This window comes from Vicugna pacos, chromosome 19 (assembly GCF_048564905.1).
Source record: "Vicugna pacos chromosome 19, VicPac4, whole genome shotgun sequence".
Taxonomy (NCBI): domain Eukaryota; kingdom Metazoa; phylum Chordata; class Mammalia; order Artiodactyla; family Camelidae; genus Vicugna; species Vicugna pacos.
The window spans coordinates 21632254-21657096 of NC_133005.1; the positions used below are offsets into that span (position 1 = coordinate 21632254).

At 43.7% G+C, this 24843-nt stretch overlaps 1 protein-coding gene across 2 annotated transcripts in view; it reads right to left on the bottom strand.

The window, feature by feature from the left end:
* Window positions 1–52: 52 nt before the first annotated feature.
* Window positions 53–24843, bottom strand: part of TGM6 (transglutaminase 6) — a 40574-nt gene continuing 15783 nt past the window's right edge. The window contains exons 7-13 of one of the 2 annotated variants that reach the window (XM_006207404.3): window positions 24321–24459; window positions 20908–21011; window positions 20588–20830; window positions 11666–12007; window positions 7973–8127; window positions 7552–7685; window positions 53–6212 (exon numbers count right to left, since the gene is read on the bottom strand). In XM_006207404.3, coding sequence (XP_006207466.3) covers window positions 6059–6212; window positions 7552–7685; window positions 7973–8127; window positions 11666–12007; window positions 20588–20830; window positions 20908–21011; window positions 24321–24459 — 1271 coding nt within the window. In that variant the 3' untranslated portion in view covers window positions 53–6058. Of the gene's footprint in view, window positions 6213–7551; window positions 7686–7972; window positions 8128–11423; window positions 11500–11665; window positions 12008–20587; window positions 20831–20907; window positions 21012–24320; window positions 24460–24843 lie in introns of those variants that run through there. The other variant, XM_072943932.1, reaches the window with a different exon arrangement.

Genomic DNA, 24843 nt, shown 5'->3' on the forward strand with positions numbered 1-24843 from the left:
TTTCCCACCCCCTTTCCCCACCGTTAACCATAGGATTGTTCATTATGTCTGAGTCTGTTTCTGTTTTGTAGATGAATTCATTATTGTCCTCTTTTCTTCTTCTTTTTTTTTTTTTAAAGATTCACATATGAATGATATCATGTGGTATTTTTCTTTCTCTTTCTGGCTTACTTAGAATGACAATCTCCAGGTCCATCCATGTTGCTGCAAATGGCATTATTTTATTCTTTTTTTTAACTGCTGAGTAGAATATTCCATTGTACAAATATACCACTGTATCTTTAAAAGAACTAAGTCCCTGTAGGTGAAAGGGTTGGGTGGAGAATCCTAATGTGTTTTGACCTGCTTACAGACTTTATTCCTTTCCAGTTTTCATATTAAGCCTCTATAACAGTAGTTCACTTAGTAAATTGGTCTGTGGCTATGAGGACTAAATGAAATAATAAAGGCATTAGGTTTGCTGCTGGCTTTAAGTCTAAATTGTACTTGGCCAGACCCACATGCATACTATTCCACAGTTTATGGATTCTGCTTGTTTCTTTTAAAACTATTTTTTATGTAAATGCTCATAAAGAATGACTATAGAAAGAAATTACTCAGAATCCCCAAACTCCAAGCATGCAATGTTAGCCTTGTCTACTTGTTGGGTTTTATGATATTACAATATACTCAACTTTCTATTTCTTTTAAGATTAAAATATATCCCAAATCTTTGCAAACATTATGACTTTAGTATCTCATTAAGTGAACAAACTACTGTTTACTGAATTAGTTCTCAGTAGTTGGACATTAAGATTAGTTTTCCTATTAACAAAAAAATGTGATGACCATAATTTTGCATAAAGATTATTCTATATTTAGATAATTAAAAAAGGAATTTCTGAGTCAAAGGATGTCAATGTTTTAATTAAATTTCTTAAAATGAGTCGATTTATTCTGTTACAAAACAGATACAACTACACTTTGCACAACATGCTTCTCAGAATTGATAAATATCATTCAGAAGAAACATACTTTTTTAGTTTGACAGCTGAAAAATGATATATTGTTTTTTTTTAAATTTCAAAGTAGGGATTTGTTTCTATTGTTTCCTATTTTGTGTATTCTCTTAAAAATAAACTTTTGTGATAGATACTTTTCCATGTTATTACTTAAATCTTCATAATAATTACTGGATGCACATCCAGTTAGTATAACACAACTTGGCCATTCTTTCTATTTGGGGAATTCATAATATGTCTGATTTCCCATGACTCAGTAATGAAGCAGGCAGTAATGAATATTTTCTGTAGAAATATTTTTCTTTGGATTTTCTAACTTTTTAGGAGGAATGTTCATGATTCAAAGGCAGGCAGTAGAAAGAAATGCTTTAGGAGTTTGGGATTAACATATACACACTATTATAAATAAAACAGATGAGCAAGGACCTATGGTATAGCACAGGGAACTATATTCAATATCCTGTAATAACCTATAATGGAAAAGAATCTGAAAAAGGATATGTATATATGTACATGTGTAACTGAATCACTTTGCTGTATACCCGGAACTAACACAACATTGTAAATTAGCTATATTTCAATTAAAAAATAGTTTAAAAAAAAAAGAAACTCTCAATCCAGGTGTAGGCATAAAATATCTCTGGAAGGCTATATAAAGGAATTGGCCAGTTCGGTTGCCTGTGGAGAAAGGACCCTAGTTCAAGGGGAACAGAAAGAGATGGGAGAGTTTCTACTCTATATCATTTAGAATTTTCAAAATATTGAACCGTGTGAGTGCATTACCTAGTTAAAAAATTAATACACTTAAAAAATTAGAAGTGGTAAAATAATGAATGTACTTAAAAAAAAATCCGTCAGGAGGCAGCATTGCTCTGCCAGGAAGAAGGAAGCAGCCAGTGTGTGGGCTCAGCATCATTCAGGGATGCTGGGACTGTGGGTTGGTTTTTTTCTTCCTAATTTTTTGTATTGTTCTAATTTTCTACAAATACTCATACAGGAATAATATATACTTTAAGGAGAGAAGGAAGATTCCAGTCCTGCCCCTCTTTAGTTGTGGGGCCACACCTTTGTCTATGTATATAAATTCCTAAAAGTAGAGTTACTACATTTAAATTTTTTTTTTGCTGTTTTTTAAACTGAAGTATAGTTAGTTTACAATGTGTCAATTTCTGGTACACAGTCATACGTACACATACATATATTCATTTTCATGTTCTTTTTCACTATAGGTTACTACGAGATATTGAATATAGTTCCCTGTGCTATACAGAAGAAACTTGTTGTTTATCTATTTTATATACAGTAGTTATAAAACGTTGACAGATCTACCAAATAGCCCTCTGGTTGTATTGTCCTACCTCATGCATAGCAGTGTGCACACGTGCCTGTTTCTAAAATCCTTGCCAACACAGTGTGTTGTTACAGTGTTAGATCTTACTCAATCTGATAAGTTAAAACCATCTTCTTGTTGTAATTAGTATATTATTTAGCTCTAAGGGGCACTGGTTATATTTTCATATATTTAAAAACAATTTATATTTTTCTGTGAACTACCTCCCCAACTCTACCAAGGACAGGGAATTCATCCGTGTTGATTCTCACTGCTCTGTGCGCTCAACGCATGTTGAGTGACTGAATGATGAGTAACTTTTCTGAGCTTCACTGTCCTCATCTATAAAATGGGGGTGTGTCCTATTGTCTCATGGTGGGCAGGACTGAGCCCTCCACCAGATTTGGTTTGTGTATCTGAGACTGATGACCCTGTACAAGCATCAAGGGGGTTGGAAAGGGTTTACTAGTGACATAATGAGGCTTTCTTGGGAGAGCAGGGCAGGGTCCTAGAAGGTCTGAAAATGGCTTGAGAGAGCAAGGAGGGGTGATAGTCCCATTTCACTGCGCTTTGGCCGGCGCCATGGTGAGGTCCCACAAAAGGACCAGGGCTTGAACTTCCCACAGGTGCCACGGGGGGGCGCCCATAGCTTTCTTATGGGCTTGAAAGCCGTCAGAAGTCAAACAGCAAAAACCAAGTGGATCTCAGTGTTACAGGATGACAGAACCTCATCTAAATGAGGTATAATATACACAATGAGTTTAGCACAGAGGCAGTGGTCAATAAATATTTGCCATTGTTATTCTTGAATCTTTCAATTCTAACTTTCTAAGGAGAGAGTTTTTTGAATAAAACCTCTGATTGAGGTCAGGACTTGGAAAAAGGCTGGATCAGGGCACAGTGTTGGGTCGGAGTTCAGACCAAGATCAGGGCTCTGTATGGGCTCAGGGCTCAGCCTGGGTGCGGGCTCAATCAGAGATCAGGACTGGAGCTCAGTCTGGGGCCAGGACTGGCTGGGGCTGGGTCAGCGCTTGGTCTAGGGCCTGAGTCAAGTTGTGATTTAGGTGTAGCAGGAGCCAGGGCTTAGTGCAAGGCCAAGGCTGATGCTTGCATCAGGGTCATGACCCTGCCTGGCCAGTTGTGGCTCTGAGTGATGGCTTGATCTAAGGTCACGGGTACAAGCTGGAACCTCATTAGAGTCCCCTGCAGAGCTTGCTCAGGGCTTGGCCTCCGTCCGTGTTTGGGCTTGATCCCAGGCTGGGCGTAGCCTGGCGTCAGAACTCAGTCCTGAAGCGAGCAGCTGAGGCAGCACGTTGCTCCACAGCACGGTCAGCAGACCATAACCTGAGGGCCAAACCTGGCCTATTGCCCGTTTTCATGAATAAAATTTTACTGCAACGCATCCACACTCATTTGTTTACACCTGGTTTCTGGCCACTTCCACGCTAGGAAGGCAGAGTGGAGTAGTTGGAACAGAGACCACGGGGCCTGCAAATCCCCCGATATTTCATATATTTACTGTGTATCTGGTTCTTGACAGTAAACGCTTGCCCACCCCTGTTCTGAAGGCTTGGAGGCTTCTCGGACATGTGAAAGCCAGATTATGACCTAACTCAGTGTCGAGAACTTCCCCGAAGGGCATGGCAGCAACTGAGGGACCAAGGGGACTCAAAGGAAGCAGGGGGAGGCCTGAGCCTCAGGTCTGTAAGGTTTTGCAGCCTTGAACTACGTATTCCGCCTTCCTCCGTGAAGGTGTTGCCCTACCCCCGACAGGTAATCTCTACCTGCACATTTGTCTCTGCAGCTTGCGAAGCAACATTTCCATCCACACCTTCCTGTTGGCTGTCTTGTCTCAGTGTCCCCACCTGTCCCACCTCCAACCCGGGTGCCCTCATTGGCTGCGGGGGTGGCTTCTGCTTTTAGCTGGAGCTGGAAGGCCCTGTGGGGCCGGTTTTGTCCCAGTGAAGCACGACTTCAGCTCAGCTGAGAGGACGGAGGGCGGGGGCGCTGAACTGGAGACAGAACCACCTGGCAGGTGGCCTTCATAACCTTCAGCGACTTGGCCTTCTTCAAACACACGCACTCTAGCTCCAGGGCTGCCGGCCGGCTGAGCCCAGGCTGTCGCGGGGCCTGCATCATGGTTCAGTTCCTCCTGCAGCCCCTTCTCCTTCCTCCCCATCCCTTCCATGGGGGTTAACCCCTCAATCCACACCCTGCCCCCCAGGTTCCATCCCGGAGTCCCTCCTGGGAGGCTCAGCCTGTGACAGCCAGGCCCCAGGAAGACAGGCAGCTGGCGTTTGCCGGGAGAATGAGGTGTCTGGGGTCTCGGTCTCCCTGCTGACAGGAGTGTCCTTTGTACGGAGAGTAGGAGATGGCCTCCTGTTGACTTCAGCCCCCAGGGCCCCTTCCTGCTGCTCAGTCTTGAGGAAATGGCTGCCAGCTCTGAACCTCCCCCCGCTCTTCTTGTGTGAGATCAGCACCCAAAATCTTCGGCTGGTTTCGAGAGGAGCCCTGCAGCCCAGGCAGCCTGTGCGCCTGACTCGCTAAATGCACCCGCTCATCTGGGTTCGCCAAGCGGTCCCCATGCTGTGTGGGACCATCAGAGAAATGCCTTCACTGAGGCCTTAGTCACAGGGATCGTCCATCAGAGGCTGTCTGTATTTTCCTGACCTGCTTTCTGCCTCTCACCGCAGGTGAGCCTGTTCGGCTGTTGTTCGGGTTACTTAGGTTAAATGATGAGCTCTAATCCCTTCCGCTGCCTAGAACATTTCAGAGCTGGGCTCCGCGTCTGCTGCAGTTACCTTCAGGGCCTGTTGGCCTCCACTCTGTTCCTCGTTCTATAAGTCTCTGTTCTGTTTCGATTCTGAGAGTGTGATCGTGTGTAGGGTAAGCTGCTGGGGGTGTTTTTCAAAGCCAACACTGTTCTGCTTCCAGAGAAGTACATAAACACTGGGTGTGGCTGGGCTGGTCGTGTGAGATCCCTGAGGACCACAGCCAGAGCAGATCTGGGGCTCTCTCCCCAAGTGCAACCAGGCTTCACGGCCCTTCCTCTGTCTTCAGCTTCTTCTGGCAGCAGTAGCCCCCTCGTTGCTGGGCCTGTGTCTTTACTGAGAGAAATTCTCCCATCACTTCAAACCCAGTGCTTTCTAAGAATGTGATTTTGGGGTAAAACTTTGATGGTATAAATGGGATGCACACAGGCCCCAGCTTTGCCTCCAGCTCATCCCGTGGCCACAGGCCAGGCTCTCTCCTTTGTGTAAAAGGGGAGTGGTGAGGGATGTTTAGGTTCAGCTTGAAGACTTCAGGGTCCTCCATTAGGGCTGGGAGGAGATTCTTGGGTCTGGATGTGGTCAGAGCATTGAAGGGTTGAGAGAGAAGCAGGTGGAAGCCCAGGGGTCAGCCAGGGTGATGGTGAACTGGCTGGAGGGAGGTGGCAGGGCTGGTTACTGTGATGCTCGGTCCATCAGTCTCCCAGATACCAGGGTGATGAGATGAAGGTGTTAGAGGCATCATCCATCATTGTCCAAAAGTTTAAGGATTACTAAGTCTCATTTTACAGACAGGGAAACTGAGGTGCAGGAGGGGAGGGACCTGCCCAAATTTATGGAGGAGGGCAGAAACTGCAGCAGGACTGGAACCCAAGCCTTCTGGCTCCCACATGGGAAGGGCAGAGAGGTGGACAGGAGGGGAACAGCGGTCATCTCCCCTCTCAGCCCCTCATGGCCCATCAGTTGGCTGTGGCCACGTGGATGATCACAAAGCCCTTGATGTCCGGGAAGTGGGGGCCGACGAGGTCTACTTGCAGCTGCCTTGGGCCACTCCTGGAAGGGGTGATGTTGAATTGGACTGAGGCCTTCTCTTGGGGCTCCAGGCTGGGCACACTGGGGGAGTGAGATGGAGAAAGGCAGACCATCAGCTCCATCTGCTTCCTGAGCCTGGTCTGCTAGTCCGTGGCTCTCCAGAGCCCTCAAAATCAAGGTCATACCTTGTGGCTTGACATTCAAGCCTTTTAATATGGTTTCAGCTTAATCGTCCGTTCCACCACTTCTCACCTTTTCCAACCAGTGAGGCTGGTCTCCTCCCCGTGCCCTGAACATAACTTACACTTCCCTCCTCTGGGCTTTTGTCTGGATGGTTCCTCCTACCTAGGATGCCTTTCCAATCACATCCAAAGCCAGCTTAAGTTCTCTTTCTTCCAGGAGACCTTCCCTGACTACACCAGCCATGGAGACATCAGACTGGGAAGCTCTCCATCCTTCCTGGTCCCTGAGAAGCTCCTCCAGTCATCATGTAAGGCTCAGCTTGAATGTCAGCTCCACTGGGACTTTCCCTGGTTCCCCCCACCCCACTCAAGGGCTGCCTCCGAGCCCCTGGACCTCGGGGATCCATCCTTCTGCACAAATCACACTGTCTTCATTTGAAGGGTCATATGTCACTGAGAGCCCTTCTCCAGGCAGAGCCCCATCTGTTCAGCTTGGTGTTCCTAGCAGTTGAAATGTGGGTCAGACCACAGGTGAATATGATCAAGGACCACATGCGTGTGAGTGAGTGAGTGAATGAAAGAATGAATGAGTAATGATTAAGAATGAATAAGTAAACAAATGAGTGCACGGACAAATGGAGTATGTGTGAATGAGTTGAATGAATGCATAAATGAATGAATGAGTGAATGAATAGGTGAATGAGTGAACAAATTAAAGAATGAGTGGATGAATGAACCAGTCAAAACTGAGTTGAGGGGGGAGGATATAGCTCAGCGGTAAATAGCATGCATAGCACGCAGGAGGTCCTGGGTTCAATCCCCAGTGACTTCATCATAAACAAACCTAATTATCTGCCCCCTGCCAAAAAAAAAAAAAACTGAGTTGAGTAAATAAATGAAAAAGTGAATCAGTGAGTGAAAAAAGTGAATAAAAAAGTGAGGGAATGAATGAGTGAAGGAGAGAGTGAATGAATAAGAGTAGTGGATGAATAAGTAAATGGATAAATGAGAAAAAATATGAATGAATGTGAATGAGCGGGTGGATGAGTTATATGATCGATGGGATAAGTTAATGATTAAATAAGGAAAGACATGAATAAATGAAGAAACGCTGATGTGTCTGCGCAGTGGGCTGGTTCCTGGGGATCCAGAATCTCTCCCTCCTCCCCCTGCTGGCAGCTTCTTTATGTCCCATTTTATAACGAAGGCAGCCTTCCCACCCTCAGGCTGACACTTACTTGATGCTGAGCTGTCCCTGGAGAAGGCCACTGCCCTCCACCGTCAGCATACAGTTCTCCACTCTCTCAGAGAGGGGGTTGACCACCATCACTTCCACCGTAACTGCCACCCCTACCACGGCCGGGCCAAGCACCTGGAGGGGCAATACCCGTAAGTCATCCCCCCTCCTCCCCATTCTCCAAGGAAACCCATGATCCTGGCTCGGTCAGAGGATGGGGCGTTAACCTTGTCTACTCTCTGTGTCCACCCACCCCCTCACTGGGATCTATCATTATATCCATCCCCCTGCATCCACACCACTTATCCCCACCCTTGAGAGCTGAAGCCAGAGTTACAAGCACAAACCCCCAGCCTCCAATGCCCTCCTGCAGCTCAAAGGGGGCCTGTCAGGAACAAGTGCAGACGCAGGACAGAAGTCACCTTGATGGTGATGAAGTCCTCCAGAGTAATGTCCTTCTCCACCAGGAGCTTCTCTCCTCTGGTGACAAGGCACATGGCAGCCAACAGGATCTTCTTGTCCTCTGTCAGGTCTTTCTTATATTGAGAGTAAGATATTGCAATTGGGATGTTTTTCTCTGGAAAGGAGAGCAGAGGTGAGGATTGGGAGTCTGATGTTCCTTTTCAAAGGAACCCAGAAGGAGGAAGGGAAGGCTCAATTCATAGTTAACACTCTCTGTGGTCCTTGCAACCAATCCGAGACAGTCATTATTATCATCGGTTCACAGATTAAGAAACTCAAGGCTCAGAGAGGGTAGTTTCTTGTCCAGTGTCACACAGCAAGTAAATCAAGGAGCCAAGATAAGGCAGGATTCAAATTCGGGTCAGTCAGCTACCATGAAGAAATAAAACGGTCTTTGTTCACAGATGACATGATTGTCTATATAGAAAATCTTAAAGAATCAATAACAAAAAAACCTCCTGGAGCGAATTATAACAATTATTACCAATAGCAAGGTCACAGGATATAAGATTAACATACAAAATTCCATCACTTTTTTTTTAATATACCAGCAATAAATATGTGGAATCTGAATTTAAAAACACCATTTATATTAGCACCACCAAAATGAAATACTCAGGGATTAATCTAACATAATATGTACAAGATATGTACGTATATGAGGAAAACTTAAAAAACTCTGATGAAAGAAATCAAAGAATAAATAAATTAATGGAGAGATATTCCATGTTCATAGCTAGGAAGACTCAATATTGTCAAGATGTCAGTTTTTCCCAAATTGACCTACAGATTCAAGGCACTCCTATCAAAATCCCAGCAAGTTATTTAATGAATATTGACAAACTGATTCTAAAGTTTATGTGGAGAGGCAAAAGGCCCGAAACAGCCAATAAAATATCGAAGAAAAAGAACAACATCAGAGGATTAACACTACCCAACTTCAAGACTTACAATAAAATGACAGTAATCAAAACAGTGTGGTATTGGTGAAAGAAGGGACAAATAAATCAGTAGAACAAAACAGAGCCCAGAAATAGACCCACCCACACAAATTCAGTCTACTGATCTGTGACAAAGAAATAAGATGGAGAAAATACAGTCTTTTCAATAAATGGTGCTAGAACAACTCGACATCCACATAAGTAAAAAGAATCTAGACACATACTTTATATACTTTTTATAAAAGTGAACTCGAAATGGATCATAAGCTTAAATGTAGAATGTGAAACTGTAAAACTCCTAGGCAATAACCTAGATAATCTTGCATATGGTGATGACTGACTTTTTAGATACAACACCAAAGGCATGATCCATGAAAGAAAAAATGGATAAATTGCACTTTATTAAAATTAAAAACTTCTGCTCTGTGAAAGGACTGTCAAGAGAATGAGAAGACAAGCCATAGACTGGGAGAAACTATTTGCAGAAGACACATCTGACAAAGGACTATTTCACAAAATATACAAAGAACTCTAAAAATTCAACAACAACAATCAGAAAATGAACAACACAATTAAAAAATGGGCAAAGGAGCTACACAGACAACTCACCAAAGATGTACAGATGCCTGTTAAAAGGTGCTTGCATCATACGTCATTAAGGAATTTCAAATTAAAACAACAGTGGCAAAAATCCAAACTACTGACAGGACCAAATGTTGGAGAGGATGTGGAGCAACAGGAACCCTCATTCACTGATGGTGGGAATGTAAAATGTTACAGCCACTTTGGAAGGTCCTTTGGCAGTTTCTTAGAAACCTAAACATACTCTTGTACCATTAGCACTCATGCTTCTCGGTATTTACCCATGTAAGTTGAAAATTTATGTTCACACAAAACCTGCACATGGATGTTTATAGCAGCCTTATTCATCACTGCCAAAACTTGGAAGCAACCAAGATATTCTTCAGTAGGTGAATGGATCAATCAACTCTGGTACATCCATATAAAGGAATAATATTCAGTGATAACAAGAAATGAGCTACTAAGCTACAAAAAAACAAAAAATAAAAAAAGGAGGAATCTTAAGTACGTATTTCTAAGTGAAAGAAGTCAATCTGAAAAGTCTACCTACTGTATGATTTCAACTATATGACATTTTGGGAAAGGCAAAACTACGGCGACAGTAAAAAGATCAGTGGTTGCCAGGGGTTTGAGGAGAGAGAGGGAGAAATAAATAGGTAAAGAACAGGGAATTTCAGGGCAGTGAAACGATTCTATACGATACTCTAATAGTGGATACATGTCACTATACGTTGGTCAAAACCCAGAATGTACAATACAGAGTGAACCCTAATGCAGACTATGGACTTCAGTTAATAATAATAATGCACCAGTATTAGCTTGTCAGTTGTAGCAAATGTACCCCACTAATGCATGACATTAATAATAGGGGAAGACAGAAGTTGGTGAGGGGGTGTATGGGAACTCTCTGGACTTTCTGCTCAATTTTTCCGAATCCAAACTGCTAAAAAGTCTATTAACTTAAACAATGATAAATTTTAATAAATTATATATACTTAATAGCTATACCATTTGGCTCAGTAATTCCATTTTTGTGAATCTATTCTAACAAAACAGTCCAAAAATCTAGACCAAAAAAGGGATTTTTTTTTTCACCAAGATGCTTACTTTGGTGTTTTTTTTTAATTGCAAAATGGTGTGAATGAAGAGCTTATAAAAATATTTAAATTACAATGTAGTGTGAAAAGAGCAGGGCACTAATGAGTGTGCACGATATAATTAGAACTATTTTTCAAAAAGCAACAGGCTTTAAAAACTTGGAAGGAAAACATGTTAACAATTTGTAGGTGGGTGGCAGAGTCAGGTGAACTTTCTCTTGTGCTCTCTAAATCTAATGAATTTATATTACTTTTAATACGAAAGGAAGCCAGGAGAAGTGCATGGTAATTAATATTTCTTTGTGAAGTGTTATTTTATGATTTAGATTTTTTGAAAAATAAGTGACAAACAAGCAAAAAATGTGTGATACCTCCTTCACATATTTTCACACCCTGTCAAAACATACAAACCTCACCTACCAGAAACTGGTTCAGAGGAATAATTTCTTGTTTTAATTGAATTCTTAGAGTTCAGAATATATGTGGAGAGAAAGAGAGAGAGAAGGCGAGGGGAGGGGACAGAGAGGGGACGGGAGGGGAGAGGACTGAAAACAGTCATGGGGGTTGTGGCTGATGCCTGCAGAACTCTCAGGACAGGGCCTGGCACAAGCAGGCACTTAAACATCTCTTACTGGCCCATTCCTCTCATATGGAACACCTGGAGCCACATGGACTCCAGAATTTGTTGGATTTTATAAAGGTAACACAAGGTGTGCTCTACATATTATGAAATGCTCCCAGCAGGTATTTATTTGGTGTGTAAATATTCATACTAACTGGGACCACCTCACCATTATGCGTTTGCCACTAGATGATTGTGGATTACTTTCCTCATTATTCAGTTCCTCTGAGCCTCAGTTTTCTCATCTGTAAAGTGGGGACAAGAGGCAAGGCACTGAGCAAAGCTTAGAAATATTCCCTTCTTTGCTGGTAATGAATGTAGGATGCTGGGAAGTCCATCTTCCCCCTCCCCACCATCCTCCTGGGAAAGGGGTTGGGCTCACCAGGTCCCACCCAGTGGTGGCGTTCTTACCTTCTTGAGGCTCCAGCTTCACAGCGTGGGATTCGTGCAGGATCTCTGCCACCGGCCTGCGGGTGTAAAGTATGGTGGCACCGCTCAGGTTGACTTGGACCTGCTGGGCCTGGTAGGTGAGGTTGCCCAAGCACAGGGCCAGCTTCAGGTCATGGCCCAGCACGAGCGGCTCCAGCACCTTGAACTTGCCGGTGATGCAGGGCTTGGTGGCAGGCTCCAGGAGGTCATCACGCCAGAGACCGCGGCCGCCGGCTCTGTGGACCCGGGTCCTCCTTCCAGACACTTCCATGCTGAACAGCTTCTTCACCGCCTTGCTGTACACCTGCCTCTCCTTTCTGGACCCTGCAGGGCATCAGGCATCCTGAGGCAGGCACCCTCTTCCTCCACCGCTCGTCCCAGGGCCATCTTTTCTCCTTTCCCCTCTTCTCTAGGCAAAGCTACCACTCCACCCGCACTTCAATTTTCCACGTTGGAGGTCTCAAATCGGCAGCCCAAGAACCACACGCAGACCCCAGCCATATGCATTGTGTTTGGTTCTGGGACAATTTAAATATTTTTGAAATCAGTTGTGAACAATTTCCAAACAGAAAATTTCACATGACAATATAGATTTGCAGCTTCTCTGACAGCTGGGTCTGAAGCCTCACATGATAATGATAGCTGACACTTCTGCAGACTTATTATGCACCAGGCGCTAGAGTTTTAGGTTGTATGTATATATATATTTCCCCCCAGGACGATGGTACAATTATTACCCCCATTTTACAGATAAGGAACCACAGAGAAGTAAAGCAACTTGTAAGGGAGCTGGAGTTTGAACCCAGGCAGTTTGGCTCCAGTTGCCATGTTCTTAATCATCTTCCCCTCCCACTCATTTACAATATTGAGTAAGGGGTGCTCTTTCTGGACGGGCATGTACTTGCTGGCTCTCCATGGTCTCCACCCTGTAATTCCCACCAGCTTGCTGCACTGATGGGTACCATCTGCAAGGCTCCTGGAGACATGTTGAGTTTAGGACCCCTGATCTCCCACTTTCCCTGTTGCCAGCACACACACCCCTCTCTCTCTCTTTCGATCTCCAGACTAATTCACAGCTGGACAGCCCCCACCCCCAGGATGTCCCACAGGTGTCTCGAATCCAACTGAACATGCTGCTTCTGCCCAACAGCAACCCCGTCTCAGCACACAGCTCCACCACTCACCCAGTGCACCAGCCGGACACTGGAAGTGACTTTGACTCTTCCCGCACCCTTACCGCCCACAGCTGATCAGTCAGCAAGTTCTGCCAAGCATCCTTATTGATCTCTGGAATCTGCCCCCTTCTCCCATCATTCTTTTCCCCTCAGACCACCATCTAAATTGTCTCACCATCAGGCCAGTTTGCCCCCGGATGACTGTGAACTTTTATTACTATTATCATTACCTCATCCCTCCAAGTCTCAGTTTCCCATCTGTGAAGTGGGGACAAGAGGCACACAGGCAAGGCACTGAGCACAATGCTTGAGAATGTCCCCTCCCTTCCTGGAAATGTGGGCTCCACCCTACCCTCCACCCTCAGTCCATTTTCCACCACGATCATTCCAAAATCCAACTCTGATGGTTCCACTTTCCTTCTTGAAGCCTGTGCTGTGCCGTCTCCCCACTGCTCCTTCCCCAAGTACTCACTGCTGGGTGACCTGGGCTTCAAGGGATCCATGTGGACCTAAAGGTTCTTTAACATGTCATGTTTTATTATTTATTATGTTATATTTATGTATATTAAAATGTATGTGAATTTTTCGCTCTACTCCATAATGTAGTCATAATATAATTTTACTAAGAAAATGTTCCATTTCCCTGCCAAAAAAATCTAATGTCCTTTTCTCAGGGAGGCCCTCTCTGAAAACCTGATTTTTTAAAACACCTTTATTCAGATATATGTTAATTCTATAACATACAATTCACCTGTTTAAAGAATACAAGCCAATTTTTTTGTATATTCACAGTTGTGCATTATTTAAAGCACAAGTTTTTCATTTTAAAGAAACTGAATTTATCATTTTTTTCTTCTGTCACTTGTGCTCTTGGTGTCATATCTAAAAAGGCTCTGCTTAACCCAAGCTCTGAAGATTAACTCCTGTTTTCTTCTAAAAATCTTGTAATTTTAGCTCTTTGATATAGGTCAATGATCCATCTGAGTTAATTTTTGTGTATGGTGTGATGTCGGAGGCCAGTTTTATTCTTGTGTATGTGGCTCATCAGTGATCCCAGCACCATCTGTTGAAAAGACTATTCTTATTCTTTCCCCCTTGAATTGTCTGGGCACTCTTGTTAAAATCAATCGTGCATAATTTTAAGGGTATATTTCTGGACTCCTGATTCTATTCCATTGATCTACATGTCTATTCTTATGCCAGAACCACACTATCTAGGTTAAGGTATATTTATAGAAGGTTCTAAATTTGGGAAGTATGAGCCCTCTGACTTGGTTCTTCTTTTCCAAGATTGTTTTGGTTATTTGAGGTGTCTCGCATTTCCAAGTCAATTTCCAGAAAAGCTTGTCAATTTTGGGGAAAAAACTCAGTTGGAACTTTGATAGGGATTCCGTGGCATCTATAAATCAGTTTTGACTCATTGCCTTCTTAAAAATATAACGTTTCCAATCCATGAAAATGGGATGTCTTTCCATTTATTTAGATCTTTAATTTCTTTCAACCTGTTTTGTAGTTTTCAGTGTATTAGTCTTGCTCTTCTTTCCTTAAATTTATTCCTGAGTATTTTATTCTTTTGATGTTATTGTAAATGGATTTGTTTTCTGAATTTCATTTTCAGATTATACATTGCTAGTGTCCTGAAATACAATTAATTTTTAAAAATTGGTCTTGTGTTCTCAAATTTGGCCTAACTCATTTATTGGCACTAATAGCTTTTAGTGAATTCCTTAGGATTTTATATATACAAGATCATGTCCATGTCATGTGCACCTAGAGATAGTTAGACTTCTTCCTTTCCAATCTGGAAATTCTTCTATTTATTTTTCTTTTTTCCCTCCCTCCCTTCCTTTTTAAATTTCTTTTCTTCCTTCTTTATTTTTATTTTTAAAAATCATGGTAACATACACATCACATAAAATTTACCATCTTAACCTTTTTAAGTGTACACTTCACTGGTATTAGGTGCATTCCTTCTATTGTGTTATCTTCACCACCATCCATTTCCAGAACTCTTCACCTTGCAAAACTGAAATTCTGTATCCATTGAACAGTACATTCCCCATTCCGTCTTCCCCCACCACGGGCATACACCATTTCTACTTCTTGTCTTTGTGAACTTGACTATTTAGGTACCTCATATAAGTGGAGTTATATGGTATTTGTCCATGTGGGACTGGCTTATTTTGTTTAGCGTGTCTTCAAGTTTCATCCATGTTGTAGCATGTGTCAGAATTTCCTTCCTTTTTAAAGCTAAACAATACTCCGTTGTATGTATAGACAACATTTTGTTTATCTGTTCATCTGTTGCTTTCATGTTTTTTAGCTACTGTGAATAATGCTGCTAAGGAAATGGGTATAATATCTCTTCAAGTCCCTCCTTTCGGTTCTTTTGGGTAAATATCCACAAGTGAAATTGTTGAATCATCTGATAATTATATTTTTAATATTGTGAAGAACTTCCATACTGTTTTCCACAGCAGCTGCACCATTAAAAATTCCCAGCAACAGTGCACAAGTGTTCTAATTTCTCCACATTCTCACCAACACTTGTTCTTTTCTTTTTGTACTTTCTTCCTCCCTCTCTCCCTCCCTCTCTGCCTTCCCTTCCTTCCTTCCTTTCTTTTTTTGATAGTAGCCATCCTAATGGGTGTGAAGTGTTATCTCATTGTGATTTTCATTTTTGTTTCCATAATGCTCAGTGATGTGAGCATTTTTTTCATGTGCTTTTTGGCCAGTTGTACACCTTCTTTGGAGAAATGTCTGTTCAAGTCCTTTGCCCTTTTTTTGTTTGTATTTTGCTGTTGAGTGTTTGGAGCTCTCTATATATTCTGGATATTAACGTCTTTTCAGATATGTAATTTGAAAATATTTCCTCCTATTCTATGGGTTGCTTTTTAACTCTGTTGATAATGTCACAAAAGTTTAAAATTTTTATGAAGTCTAACTTGTTTTTCTTTTGTTACCTCTGCCTTTGGCATCATATCCAAGAAATCACTGCTATATCCAATGTCATGGAGCTTTTCTCTTGCTTATTTTTAAGAGTTTCATTGTTTTAGGTCTTACATTTAGGCCTTTGATCCATTTTGAGTTAATTTTTTATGAGTGGTGTACAGTAAGGGTCCAACTTCATTCTTTTAGATGTGGATATCCCGTTTTCCCAACACCATTTGTGGAAAGATCTCTATTTTTCTTTTCTTGCCTTATTTCCTAGGCTAATACTTCTATCACTATGCTGAATCAAAACAGCAAGGGTGGACATCCTTGTCTTTTCCCGTTCTTAGCGGGGAAAGCATTCAATCTTTTAGTATTAAATATGATGTTAACTTCATTTTTATATAGATGACTTTAATCAGGCTGATTATTGGCCATTGGTATTTAACTCAATCTCCTGTCCCTCTCCCATCCCCAGAGATTGGAGGTGAGGTGGAAAGTTCTAATGTTCTAATCATGTTTTGGTCTTTCTGGTAACCAGCCCCCATCCTGCGTTATCTGGGGTCCCCCAGGCACTAGTCATCCCATTGCCATGCAAAAGACATTCTTATCACCCTTGGAGATTCCAAGGGTTTTAGGAGCTGTGTCCAACAACTGGGGACAAACACCTAATATTTATTATTTTTCACACCCTTTATAATTTTTTTGGTAAGGTTAGTAGTGATGTCCTCTCTGATCTTAGTAATTTGAGTCTTCTCTCAGTCTAGCTAAAGATTTGTCAATGTTGTTGATCTTCTTAAAAAATTAACTTTTGGTTTTGTTGATTTTCTCCATTGTTGTTCATTTATTTCCACTCTAATCTTTTGTGTTTCCTCTTTCTGCTTTCTTTGGGTTTCATTTGCTCTTCTTTTTCTAGTGTCTTAAAATGGAAGGATAGATTACTGCACTTGGGATCCCTCTTCCTTAATAGAGGTGTTTATAGCTATAAAATTCCCTTTAAGTACTGCTTTATCTCATCCTACACATTTTGGCATGTTGCGTTCTCATTTTCTTTCCTCTCAAAGTATTTTCTAATTTCATTTGTGATTTTTTATTTGGCCCATTGATTATTTAGGTGTATGTATTGCTTAATTTCCATATTTTTGTGAATTCCCCAAATTCTCTTTTGATTTTGATTTCTAATTTTATTCCACTGTGATCAGAGAATACGCTTTGTATGATTTCAATCCTTTAAAAATTTACTGAAGCCTGTTTTATGGATGGGCATATGGTCAGATCCTGGATTATGTTCTATTTGTACTTGCCAAGATAGTTATTCTGCTGCTCTTCGGTGGGTCTTCTATACATATCTGTTAGTGATCACCTGATTTTAAATGCCAAATGCTCACCTCCTCCCAATCTGTTACTCAACTCCTTCTCTGCTTTATTTTCCCCCAGAATACTTATCACCATCTGAAATGCTATTGATTTTATTTTTTCTTTATTTTTATCTGCTCCACTAGAATGTTAGCCCCTTTAAGACAAGGGTCATATATATTTTGCTCTCTGGGTGCCTAGCACACAGTAGATGTTCATTAAATACATATAAACACAGAGAAACGTGAAAATGTGCCTCATGTATTTGTAACATAAGGCAATCCTACAATCAATAAAGTAAGGCTCTCCAATGTACAAATTCAAGTCCTTATGCGTTCAAAGCCCTTTATATGCTCTCAGCCTGCATTCATTCATTCCACGAATCTGTATTGAGCACCTACTGTGCAGTAGATGCTGCAATAGGAGCTGGAGACAAAACAGTCAGGTTTCTAGCCATCCTAGAACTCACAGTCTAGTTGCTGGGGAGACAAAGATTCAAGCAAATATCAAATTGCGATATGTTCTTAGAAGAAAATCAATAGAGTCCTGAGACCCTGGGTCAGACAAAGGCTTGGGGTGAAGTCAGCAGGACCTCCCAGGCAGAGAAAGCATCTGTGCGAAGTCCTTTAGGTACAAAAGAGCCTCTAATGACCCTTTCACTCTTGCTGTACCCTGAACACGCAGTGCCTTCCCCCATGCTGTCCCCTCGGCCATTCTGCACCTTGGCAGGCTGACGTCATCACGCTGTACTGGGACTGTCTGCTTTCCTGTTCATCTTGTCCACTCTCCTACCTGGCACTTGGAGGTACCCACTAAATGCAAGACGGAAGGGAGGGAGAAGGGACAGCAGAGAGGTGGAGGAAGAGATAGACAGCAGAGTAACGGGGGGAGGGGAGGAGACAGAGAAGGTGGAAGGGGAGATCCCTGGGGGCTGGTCACCAGGTCTCTGTGGATCAGCCTCTCAGCTCCCACCCAACAGCCATTGTACATGCTGGCCTCTGCCTGCCTAGATGGCAAGGCCCTGATCAGCAGGTGCTCAGTCTTCTCCCCTCACAGGCTGCAGTGGGCAGAATAGTGTCCCCCTAAATGATGTGTCTAAGTCCTAACCGCTGGTACCTGTGAACACAACATTCTGTGGAAATAGGGTCTTTGTAGATGCAGTTAAGAATCTGGGGATATGATCATCCTGGATTTAGGGTGGGCCCTAAAGCCAGTGCTTGGTGTCATTGTAAGAGAAAGGAGATGGTGATGGAGGGAAAATGTGGCATTGAGATGGAGGCAGAGGTTAGAGTGAGGCAGCTGCAAGCAGAAGAATGCCAGGGACCTCCAGGGGCTGGAAGAATCAGGAAGGATCCTCCCCTAGAGCCTTTGGAGGGTGTGCAGACCTGCTAACACCTTTATTTTGGACTTCTGGTCTCCAGAACTGTGAGAGAATCAATTTCTGATGTTTTAAGCTGCTGCATTTATGGTCACTTGTTATGGCAGCTCCAAGGCAGTACCATGCAGGCCCAGAGGCAGATGGCTGAACCGCCAGCCTGGCTCCCCTGCGAGCCCCTGGCATCAGCTTCTGACTAAGATCCTGCCTCCGTGTTTAGTTCCTCTGCCTGAAGATCAGCAGGGAGGCTGCCTTCCTCCCCTCTACCCTGAAGCTTGTTGCAGAAAGGCCACCAGAATCTGAGGACGGCTGGTGTGCTTTTTGCATGTACAGTTTCTTTTGCTCGGAAGGCTGGTTCCCTCGTTGCTCAGCATCCAGGCTGACTCAGGGGTGAGAGCAAAGCATATCGTGCCCAGGGGCTCTGAATATTTGTGCTCTGTCATGTCTCCTGCTTCAGTGGACAGAGCAAGCAGACAGGTCCTGTCATCTCATCCACAGAATGGGATGCCCATGGCTTGGATGAACAGCACAGCTTAGACTGAATCTGGAATCAGGATGCATAGGGGTCTGTCTTCTGGAATGCCTTCCCAACCCTTCATCTCCTGGCTAAATCTTACTCCCGTCAGGATTCCCTTCCATGGGATGCTCTTGTTGACCTCTCTCTGGCTGGGCTACGGACCCCTCATCTGTGCTTCTCCAGCCTTCTGGCCTCCCCAACACCGTGCTGATCACCTGTCCTATCCTTACACAGTCAGCTCTCGAGATGGTGAGTTCTCTTTCTCCCCTGCCTCTGAATCCTGCCTGACATGTAGGAGGCACTTTATTTCCGGAGCACACAGAAGAGCCTGGCATGGTACCAGGCACATTGTGAGCCCTCAGGGAAGAGAGGGGTGGTCTAGCAGAGGGGAGGGGCAGAGGTGATGTCTGAAAGGAGACGTCTGGTTAGAATCCCAGCTCTCCTAGGCTTTGGAAACTTGGGGAAGTTACTTTACCTCCCTATGTCTCCGCTTGATTATCTGTAAGATGGAATTTTGATGAATACTAAATGAAATAATGCATGGACATGGCTTACTGCCACGCTTAACAAAATTTAGATGCTAGTATTATGATTAACCTAGATGTAAAATCACTTGCCCCAGAGTAGGCTGTCAATCAACAGTAGATGATATTATAATTGAATAGTGGCAGCAAAATATTATAATTAAATAGCAGCAGAAGAGCATATGGGCTCTGGGGGCGGACTTGCCACTCACTGGCCGCGTTCCTCGGCTGAGCCCACTTCCCTCGCCACACCTCTGCTTTCTCCTCCGTAAAATAAATGTTATACGGGCATCTACCTGACAAGCTCGTGGGAGGTGCTTGGTAAGCATTTGTTACACAATATAATTAAATAACACGTGAGCATGGCCAGCCCACAGTCGGGGCTCAGCAAAGGCAACGGCTAGCATCGTCATCACGTCACGGGATGGTGATTTCTCTTAAAGCTTAGGACAAAAGACCCCAAAGACCCTGTATGGACCAGATCACAGCACCGCTAAGGGACCTGCTTTTGTAAGTCTAGAGCCAGAAGCAGCTCCTAGAAGAAGAACATGAGTTTTGTTTTTGCATACTGACAAGTGGAGGCTTTTCAGTAAACCAGTGGCCATAAATGAGTGAGCAGGGCATAGGCCTTGGCAGATGACATACAGGAGCTGCTACCATCATTATTATTTTGAAGGAGGCCTAGTGCTAAGTATCCATGGTGTTCAATAAATAATAACCTGCTTCTATCATCACTATGATCAGTCATTGTTATCATATGTGTGCATACATGATACAGCACCTGGAACACATGTGTTAAAGGAAATGTAGCTATTATTCTTATTAGACGTGGGAAATCTACTTAGCAAACGGAGGAAACTATGCATATAAAATAAAGGCATTGGGCTCAAAGCACAGAGGCAGTGCTGCGTAAGGCTATCATCACCGTATCATCTGGGAAAGGTCTGGCCCCAGCGGCCGGCTGTTGTCCCTCTGCGGCAGCCGGGTCGCTGGGGAGGCTGACCGAGGCCGCCTCATGGCCCTTACCTTCCGGATACTTGTAGAGGCTGGTGATGTCCACGCGGGAGTCGCTGCCCACCGCCTTGGTGCTGATGCACCTCCCGATCTTCTTAGTGTCTGAGTACACACGCTCGCGGCTCTCATCCTCATTCCAGAGCCAGGTGACGTAGTCCGCGTTGACCTCCGCAAACACGAAGGGACCATCGTGGGCCAGGTGCACGTCGCCCTCGCGAATGGCGGTGACTGATGCGGGGCCGCACCGGAACACGCCTGCGCAGGAGGGGTGGGCGTCAGCAGCTCCGGGCAGGGATGGCGGGGGTCTGGGACCCGCCCAGCTGAGCCCGTACCTTCGCTCTCCTCCTGCGGGGTGGCATCCAGGACCTGCCAGCCATTGTAAGAGGGGCCCAGGTCCTGCCGGGCAAACCAGCTCTCATTCCAGACATGGAAATTCCTGCCGCAGAGAGAGGATGGGCCAGGGTGGCCTACGGTGAGCAGAGAGGCTCGCGGGAGAGGGGACGTTCCCCTGGCTCTGCAAGAGCACTGTGGCTGAATCTTGTGAACCATTCATTCAACTGTATTGTTGGGCACATATCATTCATATATGTACAGGCATATCTTGTTTTATTGTCCTTTGTAGATACTGTGTTTTTGTTTGTGACAACCCCTTCTTGAGCAAGGCTATCAGTGCCATTTTTCCAACAGCATTTGCTCATTTCATGTCTGTGTCACCTTTTGATAATTCTTGCAATATTTCAAACTTTTGCATTATTATTATATTTGTTATGGTGATCCACGATCAGTGATCTTTGGTGTTACTACTATGACACTGAAGACTCAGATGATGGTTAGCATTTTTTAGCAATAAAGGATTTTTAAATTAAGGTATATACATTGTTTTAAATTTAATTTAATTTTTTATTTTTTTAAGCAACTGTATTGTGCTGTAATTTTATGCATTGTTTTTTAGACATAATGCTATTTCACACTCACTAGAACTACAGTATAGTGTAAACATTACTTTTATATGCACTTGGAATCCAAAAATTTCGTGGGACTCACTTTATTGCAATATTTACTTTATTGATGTGGTCTGGAACTGAATCTGTGATATCTCCGAGGTCTCCCTGTATGTATATGTATGTGTGTGTCTGTGTGTGCATAAATGTATATGGACCATGTTCATGGTCCAGAAATAAACTGCAAATAAGACAGAAGATCTTTGTCCTCATGCAGCTTACGTTCTAACCAAGGAGACAGATAGGGAAACAGGAAAAAATTAAGTAACCAGATACATTTTTAAAATGCAAGTAACAATAAATGAAGTGAAGACAGGGGCTGGGGATAGAGAATAACTGCTGGAGACCTACTCTAGGTAAATGACGTCTAAGATGAGATTTTAAAGGGAAGAAATTAGCCTTAGGAATAGTGAAGGGAACAGTGTTCCAGGCAGAAGGAACAGCATGTGCAAAGGCTCTTGAGAAAAGAAAAAGTGTGTTTGAGGAACAGAAAGTATGTATCTCTGGGCTACAGCAAACATGGAGGTAGGTAGGGTTCAGATCATGCAGAGTTCTGGAGGCCTTGGTAGGGAGTTTAGGCTTTATTTTAAGTTTCCTATGCTAAAGATGAAAATATGGGACTAGGAAAAGTGACTTCATTTGCACAAGGTCACACAGTAAGGAAGCAGCAGAGAGAAACCCTTGTTTGCCTGGGTTGGCATCTCTATAGCTGGCCTCCGAACTCCTCTTTTGGAGATAATAGTGCTTTTTATTTGGGAAAATATTGTGAAAAGCATTTATGGGTAAAAGGGAGATCATGGATAACCTGCATGGTGACAGAGGTCCCTGTAGCAAAAAGAAGTGTCTGTTCATTCTGCATGAAGAAAGGAGAAGAATGTGATTTTTTTTTTTTTTTGGTGCTCTTGCAGGGAGAGGGAGTGAAGAGAATCAAAAAGAGGAGAAAGAAAGGGAAGAAGAGGGGCAGAGAGTTGGTCCAAGGCTGGAGATCAACTGTTGGGAAGGACTCCTGAGCATGCTTCCCTGGGTGGGGTGCCAAAGGGCAGTCTGGAAACAGGGATGCCAGGCCAGCTGTGTTTCTGTGTTGCATGCAACCTTTCCCCCTGCTCTTTAGAAGGTGGCTTTTCATGACAGCTTGCACATGCATGAACAGACATTCGGACAAGGTTATTCACTGAAGCCTTGTTTGTAAAGGCAGATATTTGGTCCCTCCATGTGAGGTGGCTAGATAAAAGGTGGTTTTGCTATATGATTGAAAAGCAGGTCTGGTTCATAACTGCTCTTCTGCTCACTCGGTGTCTGGCCTTTGAAAAGTTACTTAACCTCTCTGTGCCTCAGTTTTCTCATCTGCAAAATGGAGACAATAATCCTAGCTAACTCACAAGGTTGTTTGGAGGATCCATGAGTTAGTATACAGGCAGACCTTGGAGATCTTGCAGGCTTGGTTCCAGACCACCACAATAAAGCAAATAGCGCTATAAAGTGAGTCATATGGATTTTCTAGTTTCCAAGTACTTGCAGAAGATGTATTTGTGCTATACTGTAGTCTGTTAAGCACACAATAGCATTATGTCTTTAAAGAAGAATGTACATCCTTAACTAAAAAATGAAGCTGTTGGAAAAATGGTGCTGAGAGACTTGCTCAACATAGGGCTGCCACAAACGTGTAATTTGTGAAAAAAGTCAGCATCTGTGAAGCACAATAAAACAAAGAGAAATAAAATGAGGGAAGCCTGCTTGCACAGCACCCAGAACTGGACCTGGTGTAGACTAGGTGCTCATCTAGTGTGATGTTATTACTATTTTAAACACTATAAAAATGTGGAAACCTTGTATGTACTGATAGGGAATTGTTACATGTAGAGCAAGATGAACAGTATTACATTATGCAGCCAGTATTAAGTGGGGCAAAATCGGATGTAAGTATGTATGCTTCTGTATCCGCAGGGCCTCTCTCTGAAAAGAGGTGTCAGAAACTAGTCATAGTGTTGCGTCTGGGAGGAGGACGGGGAAGCTGGAAATGGGCGGGAGGGAGACTTACCGCGGTAACCCATTTCATACCTTTTGAATATTAAAGCATATGACTGTGTCTCCTACTTAAAAAATTAAATTAAAATTAATTTTGCTAGATAGACAAGTTTATACTGTATAGCACAGAGAACTATATTCGATATCTTGTAGTAGCTTACAGTGAAAAATAATATGAAAATGAATACATATTCATGTATGACGGAAGCAATGTGCTATACACCAGAAATTGACACAACGTTGTAAATTGACTACACTTCCATCAATCAATCAATCAATCAAAAATAAAAAATAGAATTAATCTTGTAAAGCTTTGTGTGAAGAGTTTTGTTTGAGCTGAGAAAAGAGCTTGTTTCCCACCTGAGACGCAGCACATTGCACAGGCAGCTGGCAGAGAGCAGGAGCCAGATACAGAGGCAGCTCTGTGGAGGGAACCCCACCCCCACATCCAAGTCGCAGGAGTCTTGGGGAGGGCTCAGAGGCCCTCAGGGGAGAACTGAGGGTACAAGGCTGTCAAATCTTGAGCCCTCTTCTTGGCCTCTGAGTGTCATGTGTCCAAAGACCCCTTGTATCTCAGAAGAGGAGTCACCCTACCCGGGACCACCCCCTCCACGGGGTGCCTCTCCCTCCTTCCAGAACAGGCTCAGACTCAGTAGAGCTGGACTCCACATGTGGGTCAGCCTCAGGGAGCCCCTGGGACCCAGTGGCCAAGGACCCACCACATGCTGTCTTCCGTCAGGTCCTCCAGCGTCCGCCCGAAGGAGTCCACGTACTTGTCCACAGTCAGGTTCCTGTCCGTGTCATGGGCCGAGTTAAAGTTGGACACAACTCGTGTCGCGATCCCCAAGCACCTAAGGACTGAAGAGCAGGAGGCTCATGAGGCTCTGGGACAGGTCGGGACCCCTGACTCAGGAACGGTGGGTCTGGCCACTCCCCCACAGGCTTCCTGCCTCTTTTCTGGCCACAGCCCCCTCCCTGTCTGGGTCTGTTCACTTTGCCAGCACCAAGACTCCTGTCTCCACTTTCAGAAACACCTCCATCTCCTGTACGTTCTCTCAGGGGACTGACTTCTGGAGACACCACCTCCACCGTCATTCAGATAGACCAGCTCTGGGACTAGCAGGGCCTTAGAAGCCACAGAATGGCCCTACAGTAGCCATAATAGCCCTAGGGGACTGGGGGCCCAAGAATGACTCTCCCAAGAATGAGCTGGAGGTGGTAGGATTCCTGCAGAATAAAAGA